The 26,982-nt window shown below is 33.0% G+C and overlaps 1 protein-coding gene across 1 annotated transcript in view; it reads left to right on the forward strand.

Moving 5' to 3' along the window:
• The window catches only part of lyrm4 (LYR motif containing 4), a 73,771-nt gene that overhangs the window by 17,256 nt on the left and 29,533 nt on the right, over positions 1–26,982 (forward strand). The window contains exon 2 of the mRNA XM_073831141.1: positions 1,342–1,462. Coding sequence (XP_073687242.1) covers positions 1,342–1,462 — 121 coding nt within the window. The remainder of the gene's footprint in view (positions 1–1,341; positions 1,463–26,982) is intronic.

Below are 26,982 nucleotides of genomic sequence, written 5' to 3' on the forward strand. Positions count from 1 at the left end.
TTCATTCAATAAGGAAACAGTTCTGTGATCTTTGCTTGGAACTATATTTGTTGGCAAAATTGAGCAAATACAGGTATATTGTGTCTAATTGAGTGATGTGACTGATTTCACATTAAACATTACTATTTTTAGAATAAAATTAGTCAAATTATAAATTAAAAGGTCTCAAATCAACCTAAATAATCTAAATAAGAGACATTTTAGACACAATATGCCTGTTTTTGCTCAATTTTGCCAACAAAATAGCTCCAAACAAAGATCGCATCTTTGAACAACAACACATTATGGTGTTTCCTTATTGAGTGAATCAGCTTTTTGAACAAATCAGTTGAATACATGATTTAGTGACTCACTGAATGAATAAGCCATTTAAATGAATCGGTTGATTCTCAATGACTGACTCATTAACAGCCACTTGCTGCCACCTCCTGGCTTTCACATTTCAACTTTTTTTTAAAGTTTTAAACAGTTTCAAATATCCCTCTTTTATATTCAACTTTTATGCTTAAAACAAAGTGTCATTTTTGCATTTGTAACTGCAGGTTAAATGCATCCATGTTTCCCCTGAGCTACAGTCAAACCAAAATTTATTCAGGCACCTTCAGCATTTCTCACATTATTACAGTTTATTCACTGTAGTTTAGAAAATGGTGATAAAATATGAGAAGAACTCAGAGGTAAACTGTGTTAGAACAAATTCATCTTGATAATCACAAATGAATTGCAGTCAACCCTAAATGTATTCAGACACCTTCAACATTTCTCACATTATCACTGTTTATACACTATAGTTTAGAAAATGGTAATAAAATATGACAAGATCTCAGAGGTGTATTGGGTTAGAACAAACTCATCTTGATAATGTCAGATAACTTTAATAGAAAGGCATGTAACAAAATGTCCAGTGTAGGAATTTGTGGGTATAATATGTCACAGTTTACTTTATTTTGCTATCCTCACTTACATAAATGAACTATAGTGTTCATTTATGAAAATATATCAAACATCATATCTAAATAATTTTTGGTTTGTCTTGCTGCTCAAACTCTGTAGAAACACTTTTTAATATTTAGTCGCTCCTTTTCCATTTTGCATTTACTTGTACTTTTACTTTCAATATTTAAGTATTATTATTATTTGCAAAAAGTACTTTTCATGCTTAAGTACAATAAATATCACATACTTTAAAACCTTTACTCAAGTAATATTCTAAACGCCTACTTCAACTTCTGCCAAAGTCATATGTTGAGACATCTGTTCTTTTACTCAGGTGTGGCTTTATCCACCACTGGTTTTGCATGAGCAAGCAAATGTAAAACGTGAAGTGATCTTTTGTTTCAGGACGTACGCTCTACGAAGGGTCCGTGATGCCTTCAGGGAGAACCGGACGGTTCAAGATCCGAAAATTGTGGAGGAGCTGCTGAACAGGGCCCGGGACAGTTTGGCCCTCATCCAAAGACAGGTACTGGTCCAAAAAATAGATGTTTTGACCTAAGGAATTTATAGAGCTTGGTAAAAAACAAAACATTTTGTACATGGTAAAAGTGCAAGATCTATTTTTGTTGTTTAGCCACCAATACATAAATAGAAACACAAATTCATTACATAAAATATAAATATTCAGGTGAAATTGCTTCTCTTTTCTGTTTTGAAATGTTTTATTTTCACTACCAGTTATAATTTCAGAACATCTGAGTGAAAAGTTCACGTTTAAAGGGATAGTTCACCTAAAAATGAAAATTAGATGTTTATCTGCTTACCCCCAGGGCATCCAAGATTTAGGTGACTTTGTTTCTTCAGTAAAACACAAACTAAGATTTTTAACTCAAACCGTTGCAGTCTGTCAGTCATATAATGGCAGTCAACTATGACAGATCACGTTGATGTGTCACGCGCCGGCTGTTGCCAAGTTGCTTGCACAGACCGATCGTTTTGTGTCTTAAGACCTCAATGTATCGTCACGAGCCGCAGGGTTTAATTTGGTTTTGTCTGTGTATGTTTTTTTCACTCTCAAAGATTGACTGCCATTATATGACTGACAGACTGCAACGGTTTGAGTTAAAAAATCTTTTTTTTTTTTTTTTTTTGTTCTTCTTAAGAAACAAAGTCGCCTACATCTTGAATGCCCTATAGGGGTAAGCAGATAAGCAGATTTTTGGGTGAACTATCCCTTTAATGTCACAAATTTGTTTAGTGAGCTAAAAATGGTTCCAACTTTTGTAAAAACAGTAATATTTTGAAATATTTTTACATTTTAAAATAGCTGTTTTCTATGTGAATATATCTATGTGAATGTATTCCAGTGATCAAAGCTGAATTTTCAGCATTATTACTGCAGTCTTCACTCAGTGTCACTTGATCCTTCAGAAATCATTCTAATATGCTGATTTGCTGCTCAAGAAACATTTCAGATTTTTATCAATCTTGAAAACATATTTTTTGTGGAAACTGTGATTGAATTTCTTTTCAGGATTCTTTGATAAATAAAAAAACAGCATTTGTTTGAAATTGAAATCTTCTGTAATATACAATTTTTACTGTCCCTTTTCATCAATTTAAAGGGGTCCTATTATGCTTTTTCACTTTTTGAATTTTAGCTATTGGGTGGTATGTGTGTTTGGGCATAAAAAACATCTACAAAAAGTTACATATCTCAAAGTCCACTCCAAAGGGAGATATTTAGTTTTAAAAAATCCCCTTTCAAGAACTACAATGAACGCATGCTATATCACAACGTGGTCCATTAGAATATCATTCAAATAAATCCTACGGAAATTCGAATCGTTGGCAGGTGGGGAGGGACGAGGTGGGGATTCGCCTAACTTTAGTGATGTAGCATGAACAGCCGCTCCTGGGATTCTTCAGCGAGCTCATATAAACGCAAGCATTGACTAAAGTGTCCGCGAACTGCTCCGGTAGCCGTGCGGGAGCTGTGCTGTTGACGTGTGTGGTATAAAGGGTTGAAACACATGATGTTAACACAAGCATTGACTAGAGTGACGATCATCGGTGGCTGCGTCGAAGCCGGCATAGAGAAGTGTTTCTCTCATCAGTCCAAAACAAGTTCATAATAAAAAGTGCCTCACATGGCTCCGGAGGTTCAGTAAAACCCTCCTTTAGCGATCTGATGTTTTTGTAGGAAAAATATCCATATTTAAAATGTAAGAATCACTTTAATCTAGCTAGGAACTGCTGCTTTGGAAAGGGGCGTGGCAGGACTGAAACGCCATCTAAGCTGTTCGCCAATCGCAACGCAGTAGGACTGCTAACCAATCACAACACATTTCGTTTTTAGGAAGGCGGACCTTCATCAAACTAGGAACTTATCGAGCCATTTGTGCCAGCCTGGGAAGAAAGCCATTGTAATAATATAAATGATGTGAAAAACAATGCGTTGAAGCGTGAGAGCATGTTCTAGTGCACCCCCAAAACAAAATAAAGACTTTGTAAAAGAGCATAATAGGATTCTTTAATGCATTCTCGTTGGAAAAAAATCATACTGACCCTAAGTGTTTGAACAGTAGTTTATCAAGGTTGCAATATAAATAATGCACAACCTCTGTGGGCTTCCATACTGGCCTGAACTTGTATGAACTGATGTTGAATATTTCCGCACTCCAAGATTTCTCAGTTCCGTGCTAAAAAATAAATCAATGGATGTGTGACTGGACTCCAGTTAAGACATCAACCATTCATTCTTTTCTGATTTAAGAAATCTCCAGCATTATTTTGTGATCTACGTCAGACGCGCGGACCGGAAGTTGATCGCAAGCGAAACCCATTTGCACCGTATGATTAGAGTAACTGGACTATGGTGCGCTGGACATGTTCCTAGATTCTCAATCTATCAGAGGCCTATGGATTATCATGCTGTCTAATTTAAAAGCCGTTAAAAGAACAGCCAGCTTCATCAAACTTCATTTTCTCTCTGCTGGTGGAGCTAATGAAGGAGCAGTGGGCTTCAGCTTGTCTTCCTGTTCCTGTATAATTGACTGTATCCTCCTGAGGCCCGGAGGAAGTCGTCTTCTGTCTGTCACAGCTCCAGATGCATATATATGAACACCTGCTCGGATCCCACCTGTCCCCTGGCATGTCCCGCGCACCACTAATGACCACTGATGCCTCACTGTCCCGCACTTTGTTCCCGTGTGAAGAGCAGTTCGGGGCAGATCTCTGGAGAACATGATACTAATGATTTTGACTTTTCATTCTGATTTTTTTAATTCTATGTTAGTATCATGTTTTCAAATGAACACTCACCAAGATGTGAGTAAAAATCTGTATTGGTGATTATTACTTGCCAGTTGGCTGATAATTTTTTGTAACTAGCATTGCCAGAGAACCTGATATGATTTAGCTTGATTATCAAACTACAAAGACGCTGCAATCATATAAATATGTAATCTGATGCGTTATGAATTTTCCACATGAGCTGATCATTACAACAGTGTTTTAGTTTTCCCTTTCGCAGTAAGTGTGGCTTCGTCTCTGCAACCGCTGTGAGCTTGAGTCACTTATAACATGCATTTAAAATGCAACATGTGTCAAACATCCTCCCAAATTTGTAATGAGAACAGTTTATAATTTTGTTGCCAGTAAAGGAGAAGCATATTCAAATTTACAGCAAAATAAAAGCTCTATGGTTTTACCATTTCAAAGTAAAGAAAAAAACACATAAATATTAGTATAAAACATCCACACTGATATTAATTGTACTGTTGTTAAGAAATTATCTTATTATAAATTATATAAATTATATTATTATAATATAACTGTTATAATAATAATTATTATTAGTAGTAGTAGTAGTAATAATTAGATTAGTATTACTGATGTTTCTTAATTTGTTTATAATTTGAATAAATAATACTAAAAAACAATTTATTTTAATATTCTTCTTATTATTATCATTGTGTTGTTGATGCTATTTATTCAATAACAACAACAGCAACAACAACAACCATAATAATAATAATAATAATAATAATAAATATGTATTATTATTATTAATAACAATAATAATAATAATAATGATATATTATTAATGTATAAACTGTTATACTTTGCATTTCAATACTATTATAGTGATATTTTTTTTCATTTGTATAATTTGATTAAATAATAATCATAATAATAATATGATATAAATTTGTATTATTATTATTAATATATAAATATTTATGAAATACTTTTTCAATACTATTATAGCAATGTTTATTTAAATTTTAAAATTTGATTAAATAATAATAATAATAATAATAATAATAATAATAATAATAATAATAATTTAGTGTTGTTGTTTTGTTAATGATGTTTATCCAATATTATTATTATTATTATTATTATTATTATTATTATTATTATTTATCATTTATTTAAATAATAAAATTAAATAAATATTGTATATACTAGTATATAATATACTAGTATTGAAATGTAAAGTATTTCATAATAATGTATATATTAATAAAATATTATTATTATTATTAAAATTAAAATTAATTAAAGTTAAGTACTTTACAGTTTACTAGTATTATATTTAGTAGTATTGTTTAATTTTATAATTTGATTAAATAATAATAATAATAATAATAATAATTCAATAAATAATTAATACAAATATGAAATACTTTCATTTTTATAATTTGATTAAATAATAATAATAATAATAATAATAATAATAATAATAAATTATTATTAATATTATTATTATTATTATTATTTATTCAAATTATAAAACTTAAATAAATATTACTATACTAGTATGAAATGTAATTGAAATGTCAAGTATTTCATAATAATGTACTTATACTTATAATAAGTACTTTACAGTTTAGAATTATTTAGTAGTATTGTTTAATTTTATAATTTGAATTAATAACAACAACAACAATAATTATTATTATTACTTTTATATAAATTATTATGAAATACTCTACATTTCAATACTATTATAGTGATATTTACCTAATTTAATTTGATTAAATTATAATAATAAAATAATAATAAATAAATAAATAAATAAATAAATAATACAATTAGATGTGTTTCCCCTATTTGTTTGCCTTTCACGACTGTTAAAAAATAATTTTCTGAAGTCAGCTGCCATCAGCTGGTGTGGCAAAATATTAGTCCTATGCCCTGGGTAGGATACAAGTTTAGATTAATTTTGGCTATTTTTATGGATTATTTGTATGTATTATCTTGCTTAATCCCTTAAATTGCTTAATCTTTTAATCTTTTTTGACATAAGAAAACATGCAGATATATGTAAGGAGCAGCACAAAAGAGGGTTGAAGGAAGAATAGGAGGCGCCGGGATAATTCGTCTCTTGTCTCGTACCAAAGGCGTTGAGCTGTTCTTTGAAACCAAATCAAAGTACAGCCTTAGAGATCAGTCCATCATGCTGTCTGCATTAAGAGCTTCTGTCACCCTGACACTCTCAGCATGGGAATCAATGAAGTCAAACTTCCTGGGGAGTTAAAACACCGTCTTCAATGAGAGTTAGAGAGTCAGGCTCAGAAGAGCAGCTTTCACTTTGAGATTCAGGGCCCAAAACATACTATACGCAAGGTGCTCCCAGCAATGCAAGCTTGATTTCTGGCTTTTCTGCATTCCCTATTTGAAGAGAAACTTGTTAAGCAAGTTAGTTGAAGTTAGTTCAACTGTTGTTGACATTATAGCGCTTCAGGTTTTTGGAATGTTTTTAAAAGTGAACTCTATCGCCCTCTTGAACAAACTAAAGTTTGTTACTTCTGTAGTGTCCTAAAGTTAGAGACCACAAAAAACTTAAATAATAAATAAATAGTTGTAAGATTAAATAAATAGTTATAGAATTTGGAATTGGAAATATGTAAAATCAGATATAAATATTTATGATGCTTTGTAAATTCCTTGTAAAAGTAAAGACTAGATGATATTGCATTTTAATTTTATTTTTTTAGTGTCCAGTAACCAATATATTAGATTAGATTTGATTACAGTTATAGAAAAATAAATAAATAAAAACAAAATAATAATAATAATATGTACTTTTATTATTTTATTATTATTGCTGTGGTTGTTAATGAAATATTATTTATAATTATAGAAAAATATTTATTATATTTAGATTTAAATAAGTAAGATTTAATCGGAATTATAAAGAAATACAAATATTTATCAATGATAATAATAAATAATAATAATAAATTTTTTAACTATATTTAGATTTAAATGAGTAAGATTTTATTACAGTTATAAAGAAATAAAAATAATTTGTTAATAATATGTATTATTATTGATGTGGTTGTTAATAAAATATTATTTATAACAATATCAGAAATTATATTATATTAAGATTTTAAAATTACAGTTATAAAAAATTTTTTTTTTTATTAGTTATTTGTTATTATTTATGCAGATTTGCTTTCCGAGGAGTTAACAATAGATCTTCAATTTAAAACAAAAATATAAATAAATAAATTAATGTGTTATTAATGATAATAAATAATAATAATAATAATAATAATAATAAACAGTAATATATATATATAATAACAATATTATTAATAATAATGTATTATTGTTGTTGTGGTTGTTAGTAAAATGTTATTATAACAACAGCAAAGCATTTTTATCATAGATTTAAGTGAGTGAGATTTGACTACAATTTTAAAGAAATAAAAAAATAATAATAACTTGTCAATAATAATAATAATAATAATAATAATAATAATATGTATTATTATTATTATTGCTGTGGGTGTTAAATAATAATAATAATAATAATAATAATAATAATAATAATAATATATTATAATATAATAATTATTTATAACAATAGCAAAAAATGTTATTATATTTAGATTTAAATCAGTAAGGAAACAATTACAGTTATTATAACTGTTGTGTGTGTTTTTTTTAAATTAGTTATTTGTTATATTCATGCAGATTTGCTTTTCAAACAATTATGTGTATATATGTGACCCTGGACCACAAAACCAGTCATAAGGTTAAATTTGACAAAACTGAGATTTATACATCATATGAAAGCTCAATAAATAAGCTTTCTATTGATGTATGGTTTGTTAGGATAGGACGATATTTGACTGAGATACATCTATTTGAAATCAGAAATCTGAGGATGCAAAAAAATCAAAAAGACTGAGAAAATCACCTTTAAAGTTGTACAAATTAGGTTCTTAACAATGCATATTACAAATCAAAAATTACATTTTGATACGTTTACAGTAGGAATTTTACAAAAAATCTTCATGGAACATGAACTTTACTTAATTTCTTAATGATTTTTGGCATAAAAGAAAAATCAAAAATTTTGACCCATGCAATGTATTTTTGGCTATTGCTACAAATATACCCCAGCGACTTAAGACTGGTTTTGTGGTCCAGGGTCACATATATATATATATATATATATATATATATATATATATATATATATATATATATTAGTGGCAGCAAAATTGTGAGATATAAGAATTATAAGACAGAATTTTGAGATATAAACTTGAAATTGCAAAGTCAGACTTATGTGTTTGTATCTCAAATTTCTCCGTTTATATTTCACAATTTGGAGTTCATGACTATTTTCTTTGCATCGTCAGAAACAAAAAATCTGAATTGTGGGATAAAAAGTCACAATTATCTTTTTCTTTTATTATTCTGTCAAAAATTCCTCTTCAGCCGTTTTGAAGCTCCCTGCATGTACAGCGAGTGTGTCAAGCGTTCACAGATGCGTTTGCGTACTAGTGTGGAGTGAGTTTGTGGTGTCATGATGAGTGGCTGTGGTGTTTTGCGTGTGTGTTGTAGTGTTTGTGTAGGAGTGTTCAGTGACACTCTAAGCAGCGCAGCAGTCATCCAGTGCTCTGTTGACTCACACACATCACAGCATACGGGCTGCTGGAGGACGCCAGACCCACGCCTCTCTCTGTTACTGTACGCATAACATCCCGTTGTGTGTCGTGACACCGCCAGCATGCGCCCCGCCCTCTGCACACTCCCACACCCCAGACTGGAGCTCACTTATGTCTTCAGCTCTTCTCTGAGAGCGTGGATCTGCTCCAATCCGTGAGTCACTGCTGCCCATCTACTCCTGCTCAGATGTTCTTTTCTGACACTCACTGTTCTCTCTGCTTTGTCAATATCTTTGCTTTTTTTATAGATGCCATACTTTCATCTTAAGTGGTTTGTCCTATAAGACCGTAAAGAACAAATCAGGTTTCGGTTAGTTTTTCATGCTAATGTGTGTTTATTAGAGGAAATTTTATAGTAAATCTAAGCAGTGTTGGGGGGTAATGCATTACAAGTAGCGCAAGTTATGTGATAATATGACTTTTTCCAAGTAGCTAGTAAAGTAACGCATTACTTCTTAATTGAAAAGAAAATATCTGAGTTACTTTTTTTGCCTATTTATTGATTAAAAGCTCTACTGTCTCCATGTTGAGAGAAATTGTGAGTAAGATGTTACTTCAGTTCTAGAATAAATGTGAACATGCATTAATTCATCTCACTCAAAAAACAAAACAGATATTTCTCAAAATGAATAAAAACAGTCAAATTCAACTCATATTATATGCGATAATTGACAAACCTGCAATAATTAAATATGTTAAATAATACAAATATCCTTTCTGTATTTAATCCCATTTTATTAACCAATGTCTTTGCTGCCGACCTTCGATGATCCAATTCATCCATACTAATAAGCAAAAATTACTCAAGATAATTAACATTTGTTTTCCTTTTTTATTGCTGAAGAGTTGACATTTTTCTTCTGCGGTCTACTGTACAGACGTCCATTTACTTTTCTCTAAGCCTGAGGCTTTTGGTGTGAAATGGATTTTACATTTGTCCAAAATAGAACTTTTTATATTAAAAACAAACAAGCAAGCCCTGCCCAGATTTAATGTAACGCATTACTTTCCATAAAAAGTAACTAAGTAATGTAATTAGTTACTTTTTTAAGGAGTAACTCAATATTGTAATGCATTACTTTTAAAAGTAACTTTCCCCAACACTGAATCTAAGTTGTGCAGTATTAATGTATTTAGTGCAGTATTAATCCTGAACAAAATGTCTTGTTTTACACAAAAATATGAAGCAGCACAACTATTTTTTTTTTAATTGATAATAATTAGAAATGTTTGTTGAGCAGCAAATCAGCATATTAGAATGATTTCTAAAGCATTATGTGACACTGAAGACTAGAGTAATGATGCTGAAAATGTATCTTTGATCACAGGAATTAATTACATTTTAACATATATTACAATAGAAAACTGTTATTTTCGGTTGTAATAATATTTCACAATATTAATGTATTTTGTATCAAATATAAGCAGGCTTCATTTGAAAAAGAGATTCCTTTCAAGAACATAAAGAAAAACTTGTGTATTTAAAATAATATTATATTTTTTTGTTTGTTTTTGTGTATTATGTACTTTTTACACGTAAAACATAATTTTTTGAAAAGTATAAAAATGCAACATTCCGTGTGAAATCAACCAAATTACAAAACCTTACCCAGCTCCAATTTTTGATTTTGCTAAAAAAAAAATTTCAACGAAAGATAGACATGCATAGTGATGAAAGTCAAAATATTAAATGTCATGGATTAATATTTACTGAGTAATCCACTATTTTGTTGAGGGAGGTCAAAATGGCAGTTTTCACCCGATATTCAGAATCAAATTAAAGAGGAAAGATGGCAGCATCATAATATTTTAACACAGAGATTTGTAGTTCTATTAATAAAATTTGTTGACTTTAGCAGTCTTTGTTGCATTATATGCCAATGGTGACCATTCAAAAATGGGGCAACAGCACTTTTAAGTTTTTTCTCCAAAGTTTGCATGCCTGTAACTTAAGAAGTATTAAATATATCTTGCATTTTTAGATACTGGGTCTTAATAAACTTTCCTTTTGGCATTTTTATTTTTAAGGCCCTATATGATTCAGTTTCATAGATATGGCTCCAGGAGTAAATGAATAAAATGTACACATTTCCAGTAGTCAAAAACCAAATGTGGGTCAGTTTGCAAAAATAATACTTATTTTTATATAAAGAGGAATGCCTGAAGAACAAATAATGTTGAGACTTCCTTCTGTCAAGAAAACTGCATTGAACATACCTCTCTGAGTGCCATAAAAATATTTTTCCAAAGTTTGTGTGCCTATAACTCAAGAAATATTAAATATATTGCAATACAATTTTAGATTCTAGTTTTTCATAAGCTTTTGTTTTGGAATCCTAAAATCTCAAGGCCCTACATCGTTCAGTCCCAGAGATATTGAGATTTCAATGACGCTCCATTTCCAGATTGTTGAATGTTACCCATTTTCATTGGTCGAAAACCAAATTTGGTCAGTTTGTGTACAGTTGATGCTTATTTTATTTAAAGAACAATGTCTGAAGAACAAATTATGTTGAAATTAAAATTGTATCTTTAACCCGTTTGAGCGTCATAATATTTTTCAAAAATTTGTGTGCCTGTAACTCAAGAAGTATTAAAGTTATCTTAATATGATTTTAGATTCTGGTTCCTAATAAACTTTTCTTTCGGAATTTTTACCGCCCTGTATGGTTTAATCCCAGAGATATCGAGATCTCAGTGCAGCTCCATATAACCAAATGAAGTTCAAACAGTAATAAAAAAAAAAAGAAATTAATAAGGTAAATCTTGGTCTATTGATATTGTTTCAAACATGTAACAATACTGCATGTTTAAGCTCTTGGTAGATTCAGAAGCTGTTAAAATGATGAAAATCCCTTCTTCCAAAATATCGCTGAAACTGATTCAAATATAGCATCTTATGAATAGACTACAGAAAACAAGTAATGTGCCTCAACTTGGCCATTTCAGTGCACTTTTAGCACTCAGACAGGTATGTTCTATGCAAATGTTTTGATAGAGGGAAACAAGATACAATTCTATTTTCAACATTATTTCTTCTTTAGACATTGTTCCTTAAATAAACTAAATATCAGCTGAATACAAAGTGACCAACATTTGGATTTCGACCACTGAAAATGGGAATATTCAACAATCCAGACATGGAGCCTCATTAAAATCCATGTATCTGTCCGAATGAACAATGTAGGGCCTTAAAAAGAATCTTACAGGCACGTAAACTTTGGAAAGAATATTTATATTTATTGTCTTGACAGAAGGAAACAAGATACATCTCTAGTTTCAACATTATTTGTTCTTCAGACATTCCTCTTTAAAAGAAACAAGGTATCATAATTTTGCAAACTGGTCACGTGGTTTTTGACCACTGTAAATTTTAACAATCTACTCCTGGAGCCATATTAAAATTTTAATATCTCTGGATATTATATAGGGCCTTAAAAATGAAGATTCCAAAAGGAAAGTTTATTGAGACCCAATATCCAAAAGGGCATTAAGATATTTTTAATACGGTTTGATGTACAGGCATGCAAACTTTGGAGAAAAAACTTGCAATGTGCGGTTTTTCCATTTTTGAATAGTCACCATCGGCACATAATGCAACAAAAATAGCTAAAGTCAACAGATTTTATTAACAGAACAATCAATTTCTGTGTAAAAATAACATTATGATGCTGCCATCTTCCTGAAGTCATTTTTACCCTCCAGTAACTTGACCATTTTGACCACCATCTACAAAACAGTGGATTACTCTGTGAATATTCATCCATGACAATTAAAATTTTGGCTTTCATCACTATACATGTCTATCTTTCTTCAGAAAACATTATTAGCAAAATCAAAAATTTGAGCCGAGGACCTCTGGTTGAGTTGACAAAAAATGACCCATATGCTGATCAAAAATGTCTAAAAAAAATTGCATCCCATTTCATAAGTGGACGCAGGAAAATGGTCCCACTGCCGTTCTCCACAGGAATCTCCTCCTAATGTGTTTCGCATCACACTCTGCATTGTAGATTTTTTTTTTCCTCTGACCGTATTTAAAAAAAAAATCTATTTACCACCAGTGCAAATGATCAATCTAATCGATTGTTTGCATTTGATGAGCAGCACTGCCAACCAATAACCACTAGAACTATATTCATTCTACATTGTATTTTTGAGACAGATTGAGGACATTTGTTGTCTCTCAGATTAGCTAAAGCGAGTGTCTTCCATGAGTCCTTCAGTGTTTTCCAGGGCTAAACGGTGGATTATATTTTTCTTGTAGAGCTCCAGTGTATTGGCTGTAACTCTACTGTTGTAAGCGCATTCTATGTGTGAGACACCTATCTAGCTGAATTCAGGGCTTCCCCGTCTTTACGTCCCACTTCAGCTGACTGTGGAATAACAGCTATATATTTTCCAGGGCCAAAATGAGTCTGAGTTCATAGCGGTGTGTGTAAATTAGGCCATGGAGATGACAGGACTTCCCATAAATGGCAAAAGTGATGTGTGTGTGTGTGTGTGTGTGTGTGTGTGTGTGTGTGTCCTCTCCTCTACCTACTTTAGGTTTAGTTAAAGTTTTGCATTAGGGACATAACATGGAAAACAGAATCAAAGTTTAGGTGATTTAAACTTTGCAATGTGGAATTCTCATGCGTAAGCATTAGCCAATCAGAGCCCACTCTGTGCTGCCCACATACTCTGTAGCCAATCAGAGAAGAGGTCATTACATAGAGAAGTTCTAAAGTAACATCTGTTCTGATTCAGATGCTGCATTCGAAAGCTGAATACATCCCAGCAGTGCAGTGAAGGTTTTTCAAATGTTTCTTTAAAGGGTTAGTTCACCCGAAAATGAAAATTAGCCCTTGATTTACTCACCCTCAAGGTGTATATGACTTTCTTCTTTCAGACAAATCCAATTGAAGTTACATTAAAAATTGTCCTGGCTCTTCAAAGCTTTTACAGTGGGAGTGGGCTGGTGTTTCTGCTTAATGGTCCAAAAGTGCATCTATCCATAACAAAAAAGTGCTTCACATGGCTCTAAGGAGTGAATAAAGGCCTCTTGTTGTGAATTGATGCATTTTTGTAAGAAAAATATCCATACACTGTAAAAAAGAAACAAAAAACACACACAATTTGTTGAGTAAACTCAAAATAATTTGTTACCTTGCTGCCTTAAAATTTTAGGATCTGCCTTAAATAAGTTCAGTTAACTTGAAATGTTAAGTACTGGCTGCCTTATCATTTTAAGTTCAGTTAACTCAAAAAAGTTTAGTCAACTTAATGTTAAGTTGTACTAAGAGACAACTTAGATATTTGAGTTGACTTAACAAAAAATTGGTTTGTTAAACTTGTTAAGCTTGGGTAAGTTACCTGGCTGCCTTAGAATCAACTCAAATATCTAAGTTGTCACTTAGAACAACTTAACATTTTAAGTTGACTAAACTTTTTTTGAGTTAACTAAACTTAAAATTATAAGGCAGCCAGGTAACAATTTATTTTAAGTTGATCTCTTGGCCTATATCAAAATTTCTTTACAAATCTTTACAAATCCTCCTTTTGTACTTCTAAGTCACTTCTCAGCGGCACATACACAACACATTACTCCTAAGCCATCCACCTGGAATGGCTTCCATGTACAACAGTTAGCACAAGCTAGAGAAAAGTGATTATAATGTTTTAAATATGGAGATTTTTCTTACAAACCGCATCGATTTGCGACAGGAGACCTTTATTTACGTCCTGGAGCTGTGTGAGGCACTTTTTATTATAGGTGAAAGCACTTTATTGGACTTATTTTGGACTGTTGAACAGAAACACCAATCCACTGGCAGTGTAAAGCTGGGATGAGGCAGGATAATTTTAAATGTACAGTGAGGTCAATAAGTATTTGATCACCCTGTGATTTTGCAAGTTCTCTTACTTAGAAATCATGGAGGGTTCTACAATTTTCAGCATAGGTGCATTTCCACTGTGAGAGACAGAATCTAAAAAATAAAAATCCAGAAATCACATTGTATGATTTTTTAACTATTTATTTGTGAATGACTGTGTCAAATAAGTATTTGATCACTTGAGTCAAAAAATTTTTATATTTGGTACAGAAGCCTTTGTTAACAATTACAGATGTCAAACGGTTCCTGTAGTTCTTCACCAGGTTTGCACGCACTGCAGGAGGGATTTTGGCCTCCAAAGATTTTCTATTGGATTTAGGTCTGGAGACTGGCTAGGCGACTCCAGAACCTTGATATGCTTCTTACGGAGCCACTCCTTGGTTTTCCTGGCTGTGTGCTTTGGGTCATTGTCATGTTGGAAGACCGAGCCACGACCCATCTTTAATGCTCTGACTGAGGGAAGGAGGTTTTTGCCCAATATGTCACAATACATGGCCCCGTTCATCCTCTCCTTAATACAGTGCAGTCGTCCTGTCCCCTGTGCAGAAAAACACCCCTAGAGCATGATGCTTCCAGCCCTATGCTTCACTGTAGGTATGGTATTATTGGGATGATACTCATCATTCTTCTTCCTCCAAACACGTCGAATGGAGTTAAGACCAAAAAGTTATATTTTGGTCTCATCTGACTACAGGACTTTCTCCCATGACTCTGGATCATCCAGATGGTCCCTGGCAAACTTCAGACAGGCCTGGACATGGGCTGACTTAAGCAGGGGAACCTTTCCGTGTGATGCAAGATTTTAAACCATGACGTCTTAGTGTATTACTGATAGTAGCCTTGGAAACGATGGTCCCAGCTTTCTTCACGGCATTGACCAGCTCCTCCCGTGTAGTTCTGGGCTGATTCTTCAACATTCTTAGCATCATTGATACCCCACTCAATTTTTCTGTCCTCTTTCTACCGCATTCTCGTGTGACAATAGTGTACAGCGTGTCCTCTTTAAAAATAATATAAAAAATAAATAATTGAAATATGATAATTCAGTTCTTATTAGTATGCAAGACATGCTTTTCTCTACAGTGTGAAACGCTCAACACAATGGTGCTGCGATTTCATCAATGCTGTCCTGCGTTGCGCCACAGCTGTGAGAAATCTGTCCTGAAGAGAGGCAAAAAATACGACTGCTAAATTCCCTTGAGAGCCAGTGTCAACACAATCAGGCTTTCTGCTTATTAATGCATTTGACATGACAGATCATTTATGTTGGTCTTCATTTTCAACATAATGAGCAGGCCTGAATGATTCAGAGATGAGTTCCAGACCGGATCAGGCTCATGACGGAAGTGAAGGAAAAGTGAACAAGATGAGTGGACAAAGATATGACCAAGCGTTATGTTCAATTGATGGAACAGTCCGACTAAAAATAAAAATTTGCTGCAAATTTACTAACTTTCAGGCATCCAAGATGTAGATGAGATTGTTTCTTCATCAGAACAGATTTGGAGAAATGTAGCATTAAATAATTTGCTCACCAATGGATCTTCTGCAGTGAATGGGTGCCGTCAGAATGAGAGTCCAAACATCTGATGAAAACATCACAATAATCCACACCCTCCAGTCCATCAATTAACATCTTGTGAAGCCAAAAGCTGTGTGTTTGTGAGAAATAAATCCATCATTAAGACGTTTTAACTTCAAATGGTCGCTCATGGACAAAATATGAGTCCATAAAACTGCTTCGTCCAGTGAAAAAGTCCATCTCCTCTTGTCTCTCACATATAAAATACTGTTTTGGCTTGTAAATGCTGCTTAATCTGTGCAGATTTCTCTCCTGATTCAGACCAGACCACGTTTTCATTGGAGAAAGCAATTTTATGGATTAGCTGGAAGCAATTGTTGCATTTATTGATGCATTTGTTTTTTACAAGATGTTAATTGATCGACTGGAATGGTGTGGATTATTTGTGGATTATTGTGATGTTTTTATCAGCTATTTGGATTCTGACGGCACCCATTGACTGCAGGGGATCCTTTGGTGAGCAAGTGATGTAATGCTAGATATCTCTAAATCTGTTTTGATAAAGACATGAACTCATTATGTCTCACGCCTGAGGGTGAGAACATTTTCAGCACTTTCATTTTTTGGTGAACTAGTCCTGTAAGCTCGACGTATAAATCTTCATGTTCATTTTCGCTTTAGCTTAGTTCTTGCATAACGACCTAAAAAAAGTTCAGAGATAAGTATTCTGTACTTTTCTGTGGTAACAACCCTTGCTTTCACCCCAAATAGGGCGATGCATTCATATTACGTGTTTTGGAAGAATTGCAATGTAACGTCTTTTTTTATTTTTCTGTGGTTAACTTTGACTTTCAGCAAATGTTTGTTTTCCTCTCTATGATATTGTGCATTTTGTTTTCTGTCGGCGTCTGAACCGATGCACACGTTTACATTTACATCACAAACACACACCTTCAAAGCCACTTCATCTTCGATCCAGATCGCGTTTGTATCTCAAATGTGAACAGACTTTTAGTGCGCTATCATGCTTGTGTTTGTGTGTGGAAGTGTTTCTCTATGGATGGTTGCCAAAGCAAGCCTGTCACAGCGCATGCGAGGCCTCGGTGAGGATATTGACTGTGTCTACGGCCATGACTTCCATCCACTTGTGTTTGAAATACAGTATTGATGTGATTTACCTCCTCAATGCTCTCTTCCAGATTATCCCCTGCTGAACAATCAATCTCCACTAACTACTGCTGAAAGTACTCGGTGTCAAAACCTCTCTGCTCTTCTCTTGCTACAGAGATGAAATCTGACTGCTAATGTGACTTATGGTCCACAGGATCTTTATCCTCACTGAACAGCCAGCGATAAATGTGTGGCCAGAGAATCAGTGTTTTTTTGTTTGTTTTTTTGTTTTTTTTGCATTGCATTGCATTGCAATGTATTTTGTGTCAAAATAGGAGTGATATAGCTGAAAAATCTTAGTATTATTCACTATTAATACATAATATACAGTGCCTTGCAAAAGTATTCATACCCCTTCATTTTTTTCACGTTTTGTTGCAGCATTATTTTAAACTGCTTTAAAGTAGTTTTTCCCCACATCTATTTACACTCCATACACCATAATAATGACAAAGCAAAAACCAGATATGCAAATTTTACAAATTTATTAAAAATAAAACACTGAAATAAGTACATTCCATAAGTATTCATACCCTTAACTCAGTACATAGTTGAAGCACCTTTACAGCCTTAAGTCTTTTTGGGTATGATGTGACAAGCTTTGCACATCTGCATTTGGCAATTATCTGACATTCTTTGCCTCACTTTTTCACCTCTCAAGCTCTGTCAGCTTGGATGGGGGCTGGCAGACATATTCTAGAGTCCTAGTTGTTCCAATCGTCTTCCCATTATGGATAATGCTTCATAATGCAGCAGATTTTTTTCTGAACTCTTCCCTAGATCATTGCCATAACGCAAGTCTGTCACTGAGCTCTACAGGCAGTTATCTTGACCTCAGGACTTGGTTTTTGCTCATTCAAATGAATTTGCCACAGTTTAACTCCACTCGAAGTGTAGTAACATCTAGAAGCAATATGAATGCTCCTAGGCTAAATTTCGAGTATCCCAGAAAAGGGTATGAATGCTTATGCAACGGGATCTTTTCAGTTTTTTATTTTTAATAAATTTGCACAAATGGTAAAAACCTATTTTTTGCTTTGCCATTATGGAGTAGGGAGTGTAGATTGATGTGGGAAAAAAAGTAATTTTAACATAAGGCAGCAACATAACAAAATGTGAAAAAAAAAAAAAAATGAAGGGGTGTGAATAATTTTGCAAGGCACTGTACATGTAAACACTTCTGTTCTGACATGTAGGGTCAGTACATTTTATTTTATAGGAAATTAATACATTTAATAAGCAAGGATGTTGTTCAAACATGATCAAAAGATTTCTGTTTCCCATAAATGCTGTTCGTTTTCATCAAAGAAAAATCCTTAAAAAATTAATTTAAAAAATCACGGTTTCTGCAAAAATATTAAGCAACACAACTGATAGTAATATAATAAAAATAATAATAAATCAGCATATTAGAATGATTTCTGAAGGATCATGTGACACCGTAGACTGGAGATATGATGCTGAAAATTCAGTTTTGCATCAAAGAAATAAATTAGCGTTTATAATCCATTTATGTAAAAAATATTTATTTAAAATTTAAATAATATTGAATATATTATTTCAGTATACAATATTGAAATAATCAATAATATTGCTGTTTTTACTCTATTTTTGAACACAAAAATGCTATTGAATTAATACATATATCTTATTTTTCAGTACTAACTTATAATAGTCCTAATATCAAAATGAGTTCTTTTTACAGGCAAGCCTTTTTTTTTGTCTGCAGAATTTTTTCTTCACCTTTTGATTATGGTATTTCAAAGGAAAAACACATTTTCCACATTTCCTTCTGTATTTTACCATAACATTAAGAAACCCAAGTCCTCATGGCAGCTTTTCAAACCGCATCACGTCTCCTCCCAAGATAAAGGAGAGATATTTACCCGTTATGTTGGGTTGACGCCATATGCCGAAAATAGCTTCCTCAATCCAGCAACAAATGCTGTATTTAATGCAGATCACAGATCTGTGAACAGTAATATTTAGTGTTGACTTAGCTTTGTTACCGCTGTTTAACTGCATTAGTGTGACACATTTGAAGCTTTGTCTTTTATGGAACCGAAAAGAAGAAAGTGTTAGATCAAATTACAATGATCAGGGAGTGTTTCAGCTTCAAAATGAATAACTGTTCCTTTATGATCCTTGCTACATTCCTGTTTATGGTTGCTGAACAACGCTAAGCATGAATGCCATTTCTCATGAAAGTGAAAGTGAAAGTTTCGAAATTGGCCCTCTGCATTTAACCCATCCAAGTGCACACACATAGCAGTGAGAAGTGAACAAACGCACACACACTGTGAACACACACCGGAGTATTGGGCAGCCATTGCAAGGATGCAATCAGAGCAACTGGGGGGTTCAGTGCCTTGCTCAAGGGCACTTCAGTCATGGTATTGAAGGTGGAAAGAGCGCTGTTCATTCACAATCCCCACCTTCAATTTCTGCCGGTGTGGGAATTTGGGTTACAAGCCCAACTCCCTCACCATTAGGCCACGGCTGCCCTCATAGTCCAACTAGTCAATCAGCAGTGGCTAAACTCCCCTATAATTGATTGTGGATTCAACGGCTGGCTCAGATTGAGTTTCCCTAGAACTTCCTCTAGTGTTTGGTTCTAATGCAGTCAAACACCTGTGGCAGAATTGCCTGTAAAACGCCAATAAAAGCAGAATGTTTCATATAAAAACAATGTTGTGTGGAGAGCTGAGCAAGCAGAAGGAATGAATACATTCCCCTTGAGGAAAACTGCTCACCTCTTAATACAATGCATTTCTCTCTACACATCCCAGTGTTTATCTAACCTCTGCTTCGGTGCCCGAAAGGAGAAATGAAAAGACTGTGGCAGGGGAATGAGTGCGGTGTTTGTCTTTATAAGCCTCTTTTGCTTTTATGTGTTTTTTTTTTTTTTTATTGTTTTTGGACTGAGCAGAAATATTGTCTTTCTGTGTTTTTTTTTTTTTTTTTTTTTTCCCTTCCACATTTCTTCTGGATTAGGCAGAGATGTTGGAGTCTCATGGGCCTGTGCTCAGGTGACTGTGAGCTGTCCGTGGTGCTGAATTGTGTTGACGCTGTCCATGGTGCTGAATCTCCTGTTTGGTCACTGTATAGACCATAGAGACTGTAGTGTGTACTTCTGCCTAATATGATTTGTTACGATGTTGTTAATATCGTGATATCGCAATAGAAAAACTGTTTTGATATTATCATGGACACATGACAATGAAACGATAAATCTTCCGGGCAAAAAGCTTAGTTTTTAAAACATATTTAAACTTCTTATTCTAACATATAAGGTCTTTTAAGTTTGTCAAACAAACTAAAACTAAAAGTGCAATACGGCTTAATCCCGTCAACTCATGTATTGCATATACTGTGAGTTTAACGTGTGTTTTCCTTCAAAATAAAAGCTCTACTGCTGTTTCTGTCAAAATAAAACCTTAAAAATGTGGTATGAATTGCTGTGTTTTAAATGGGTAACAATACGGCAGTCTAAATTCAAAATCTCTTTCAAGTGTAGAAATTAGAAAAGAAGTATTGTAATTTCCCTGCTGTAGCATAAATCAAAAATAATATACCTGTGAAATATTCAATTTTATTTATTTTGCAGGGCAATTGTTTTAAAATATAGGACTTTTGCTGTCAGTGTTGTTATTATTATTATTATGTTCTATTTTGTTTGGCTTCCTAAAACACCAGTGTGAATGTAATTTAGACTGAGACGCTATATCACAAATAAACAGAGGGGTGAGTCCCCTTTAAAATTCAGGTACAAGTCAATTCACTTTTTGACTTTTTTCTGACTGAAGTTTTCTTAGTTTGGAGCTCTTAATTTTGAACTCTCAAAGTGCATCAGATAGAATAATTTAACTTTAAATGTACAAAAAGTATATAATTTTTCTTCTTCCAAATAGTTTTTTTTTTTTTTAAGTAAATGTCGCAATAAATATTGTATTGTGGACTTCATATCGCACTATTATCGCATCGTATTTGATATCGTTACGTCCCTAATTAATTATGATCCCCATATACGGGGCACTCTTTAATCATGAAAATATGTTTTAAAAGAATAGTTCACCCAAATATTACAAATTTGTCATCATTTACTCATGTTGTTTGAAAATCCTTTCTGCTGACTTTTTAGCGATTTTGAAGATTTGACTTCAGATTTGCATTACCTTTGACTTAAGCCACTTTTCTACTATCGGGCCGAACCGTTCTCAATGCTTAACCGTTCTGTTCCGTGCCGATCCGGGCCAGTCAGCACAGATACGGTTTGATTTTCCACTGTGGTGCAGATAACGGAACTCTTTGGAATGTAAATACATTCCAAAATGCGTCAGATCGTTGCCTTGGTAACGCAAGAGTAGGCAGCCCCGCTTCCACTGTTATTGTCCTTTTGGACGCGATATGTATGTTTGAGTTTTTTATTTTTCCCCGGCACTGTTTTGAACTTTTCTTAATGCCCTTCTCTGCAAGACACTGCGCTATAATTTTAAAAACTTTTCGTTTCTCTTTACACCCTCCAGCTGTTGTTGAATTTTTCTTTCTGTCCAAATATCAATATTAGAGCAAATGTTTCATCCACAGACCAAAGTGTCTCAGCCATTTATATTTATATTTACCGTATCTGCTTACTGCGCATCCGCTTAGCCATAGACAGAGCCATAGAGAAACTGGTAGCCAGGCAACAGCGTGGCGACGTCATGCACACGCATTTTACCAGCCCGTTTTTTTCTGACTTAAGTTTTCTTAGTTAAAAACATGGGTTGGAGCTCTTAATTTTGAACTCTCAAAGTGCATCATCATTTGTTTTTTGTTTTTTTAAATGTCGCAATAAATATCGTATTGTGGAGTTCATATCGTTTTGTGAGATTTTGATATTGTTACACCCCTACAGTTAATTATGATCCCCATATACAGGGCATTCTTTAATTATGCAAATATGCAAATATTTTTTTAAAAGAATAGTTCACCCAAAAATTACAAATTTGTTATCATTTACTCATGTTGTTCGAAACTCCTTACAGCTGACTTTTTAGAGATTTTGAAGACGATGTGACTTCAAAATTGCATTACCTTTGACTTAAATTGTAAAAATGTAAATTTGTAAAATTTGTTCTTTTAAAGAATATTTATTGCTCTTTTTTTTTTTTTTGATTGATTGATTTCTTAAGGATCATGTGACACTGAAGACTGGAGTAATTATGCTGGAAATTCAGCTTTGATCACAGGAACAAATTACATTTCAAATTATATTCACATAGAAAACAGTCAATTAAAATAATATTTCAGAATATTTCTGTTTTTACTGCATTTTCGATCAAATAAATGCCGCCTTGGTGAGAAAAAAAAAAACTATAAAAATGCGATCTATTGTTTATTAAGGAAACGTCATTAACTGAGAAAAGAGAAATGCTAGAGTCCTTTCTATTGTAGACTCTCTTGGAGTTTTGTTGAATATTCATTTCCTTCTTTCGTTCATACAGTTTCTTTCTCATTTCTTTATCTTGCTTACTCTCTCATTACCAGCGAAAAGGAGTGTGAAAGTAAAAATACTCTAACATGTTTTTAATGAATTTCCAAGGGCTTTCGGTTGGGTTCCGTGTGTTTGTTCCTTTTCCCGGATATCTGCCGTCCTGCGGAGCGTAGCTTCAGTCCTGATCTAACAAACCTGCCTGTAATTTTCAAGTGAACTCCCAAGACCTTCGGCATTGTGTCTGATTAAAGCTAGAACTAAACTCTGCTGGAAATTAGATTTACAGGAGCTAGACTGTGCTAATTTGATCTTAAAATGGAGGTTTTGACGAGAAAAAAAAAGAGAAATAAAAATGATAGCACCTTTCCCCTCACACTGATAATTATTGAATAGCTTGATTTGTAGTTGAACTACACTCTTAAAAATAAAGGTGCTTTAAAAGGTTCTTCAAGCGATGCCAAAGAAGAACCATTTTTGGTTCCACAAAGAACCATTCAGTCAAAGGTTCTTTAAAGAACCATATCTTTCTTACCTTTTTCTAATCTGAAGAATCTTCTTTTGCCACAAAAGAAGATTCTGTTTTTGTGAAACAGAAAGGTTCTTCAGATGTTAAAGTTTTTTTATGGAACCATTTAGACAAAAAAGGTTCTTCTATGGCATCGTGAAGCACCTTTATTTTTAAGAGTGTACTTACAATTACAAATAACTTTCCATAACAACTCAAAGACTACTGCAGAGGAGCTCGCACTTTTTGGGGCACTCTTAGGACAGCATGCAAACCCTCGAATCCTTTGGGCTTGCGGGTGGCGCACAGACAGATGGGACTGATCCTGACTTTGCGCTTTAGCAGCGACTGCACAGCCACCCTCTGTTTCATATTCATTGCAGTTTTACTCTATTCTAATTCCTCTGTAGCTCTGACTTGCCGTGCCACCCCCCTGGGCTCTCCCGCTCAGCACTTTTTCACACCGTCACCAGCATATTGATTTTGTCTGTCTATTCATATCCCTCCCCCAAAGAAACAGTCAGCTATTCAGAGGAGATTGTCTCAAGTTTCTATTGTTTGTTGATTTTCATCACAAACAGGGGATAGAAACAGTAAAAGATCTGCACTGTAAATATATTCGGTCGGTGTCACAAACAGACATATGGATGAAATGCATTATTGATTTGATTTTCAATTTTTCTGTATCTATAATGTTTTTAAAAGGATAGCTTAACCAAAATTTACAAAACCCTCATGTTGTTCGAAACTCTTCACAGCTGAACTTTTGGGGACTTTTGAAGAAGATTTGACTTAAAATTTGAATTAGCTTTGACTTAAATTTTAAAAAATGTAATTTTTAATAATTTGTTTTGTTAGAAAATATTTATTGCTGTATTTATTTTTATTTTTAGTTTTTTTTGATTGATTGATTTCTTATGGATCATGTGACATTAAAATAATATTTCAGAATATTTCTGTTTACACTGTATTTTTGATCAAATAAATGTAGCCTTGGTGAACAGAAGAGACTTCTTTTAAAAACTATAAAAATGCGAACTGTAATGGAGAATATTTATTGCTTTTTTTGGATTGCATGATTTCTTATGGATCATGTGACACTGAAGACTAATTAATTAGATATAATAATATAGTAATTATGCTGGAAATTCGGCTTTGATCACAGGAATAAATTACGTTTCAAATTATATTCACATAGAAAACAGTTACTTTAAATTAAAGTAATATTTCAGAATATTTCTGTTTACACTACATTTTTGATTAAATAAATGTAGTCTTGGTGATTTGAGTTTCTGTTGTTTTTGTTTGATTGTGTTGGATGCATTTCAAAATATTTTCAATATAATTTTCTGTATTAGTATTCTTCATTAGTAAGTCTTATTTCTATGGCATCGTGAAGCACCTTTATTTTAAAGAGTGTATCTTGCTTCTCAAGTAAATGTATGTTGATTTAAGATAGTTTAGATATTTGTGAAAAACAAGACAAAAATACTAAGAAAATATATATATTATTTTGCAGTGCATAGTTGGAAAACAAAGCAAAAAAGTCACTTGTCCTAGTGATTCACAGTCTGGATTTGAAGCTGTCATTGCACATCTAAAGCATGCACGTTGATGAATTGCTTTGGTTATTCCAGCTGTGTTAAGGGCAGCAGCGGTGTAATAACTTCATGATAAGTTTGTTATGGGACTAATAACTCCGTCAGTTTTCCCAGGAGACTGTGGCACGCTTGACGGATGTGTGACTCTGTAATGAACGCTGTGGAAACAGGAGTAGCGTCTATGAAAATCCACTCTGACCCTGACAGGAATCTCACTCAGAAAGCTGTTTGTTAAATACAAAAACACAATAGAATTGTATAGTTATTACCTGAGCAAATGAACTCGCAAGAGAACTGCAAATCTTTTAAAGACTGGAGGAGGCTACTATGGCAAATGTGATTTGAAAAGTGATTCATTTTTCCATAAGCAATTAACAGGTCTGTAGGCATGTCATCTAAAGCTGAGAATCCATCATTTGGACAAAAAGGTACAATAGCTTTGCCCCAAAAATCTCACCATTGGCTGAGCTGATATTATTACATCAGGCGAGTCGAACAAACTGATTGTTATTTGGTTTGGTGCTGCTGATGGTGCAAATATTTCACCTTTAAACAGACATATGAGACCGATGCATTTTCTGACAAAGTTTACCTCAAGAAATATTTATTTAGCATTAGAAATTTAGCTTGCTATTATGATTTGTACATTCATTTCAGATTGTATTTTCTCTGCATTGTTTGACTTTTTGCTGTAAGAGAAAACAAACAATCAAAATGTAAAGTAGCAGTCAGTTTTTGAACAGTAAGATTTTTTTTTAAGAAGTCTCTTCTGCTCACCAAGCCTGCATTTATTTGATCCAAAACAAAAACAGTAATATTTTGAAATATTTTTACTATTTAAAACAACTGTTTTGTATTTGGATATATTTTAAAATGGTAATTTATTCCTGTGAAATCAAAGCTGATTTTTTAGCATCATTATTTCAGTCACATGATCCTTCAGAAATGATTCTAATATTCTGATTTGCTGATCGATGAATAGAAAGTTCAGAAGAACAGAATTTAACTGACATAGAAATCTGTTGTAACATTATAATTGTCTTTATTATCACTTTAAATTAATTTAAAGCACCCTTTTTTCTAAATGGTTCCATAAAGAACCTTTAACATCTGAAGAACCTTTCTGTTTCACAAAAGGTGCTTCGTGGTGAAAGAAGGTTCTTCAGATTATAAAAAGAAAGAAAAGAAAGAGATGGTTCTTTAAAGAACGTTTGACTAAATGGTTCTCTATGCCATTGCTGTGAAGAACCTTTAAAAGCACCTTTATTTTTTAGAGTTTATCTGCCAGTGGGGTAAAAAATAGTATATTTAAAATTAAATTTTAAAAAATGAGATACAGTTTAATTTTTCAGATATTTTGTCTTGTTTTAGGCTTAAATTCACTTAATTTTGTATTATTTAAAGCATCCTTGCCTTTCTTTCCAAAAAAAAACTCACTCCAAGCTTTTGATGGTTATAGTTTGTAATGTTACAAAACATTTTTATTTCAGATAAATGCTGATCTTTGGATATTTCTATTCATCAAAGAATCCTGAAAAGATTTTATTCAACTGTTTTAAATATTAATAATAATAAACATTTCTTGAACAGTAAATCTGCATATTAGAATGATTTCTGAAGAATCATGTGACACTGAATACTGGAGTAATGATGCTGAAAATTTTGCTTTAATCACAGAAATAAATTACATTTTACAATATATTCAAATAGAAAACAGTTCTTTTAAATAGTAAAAAATATTTCAAAATTGGACTGTTTTGCTGTACTGTGGATCAAATAAATAAGCAGAAGAGATTTTTTTGAAAACATAAAAAAATCTTACTGTTCAAAAACTTTTGACTGGTAGTGTAGGTGACACAAAGTATGCGCTGTTTGCTTTTTTACGAATTGTTGCCAAGGAAAAAGAGAAGTCTTTTT

Source organism: Garra rufa, chromosome 24 (genome assembly GCF_049309525.1).
Source record: "Garra rufa chromosome 24, GarRuf1.0, whole genome shotgun sequence".
Lineage (NCBI taxonomy): Eukaryota > Metazoa > Chordata > Actinopteri > Cypriniformes > Cyprinidae > Garra > Garra rufa.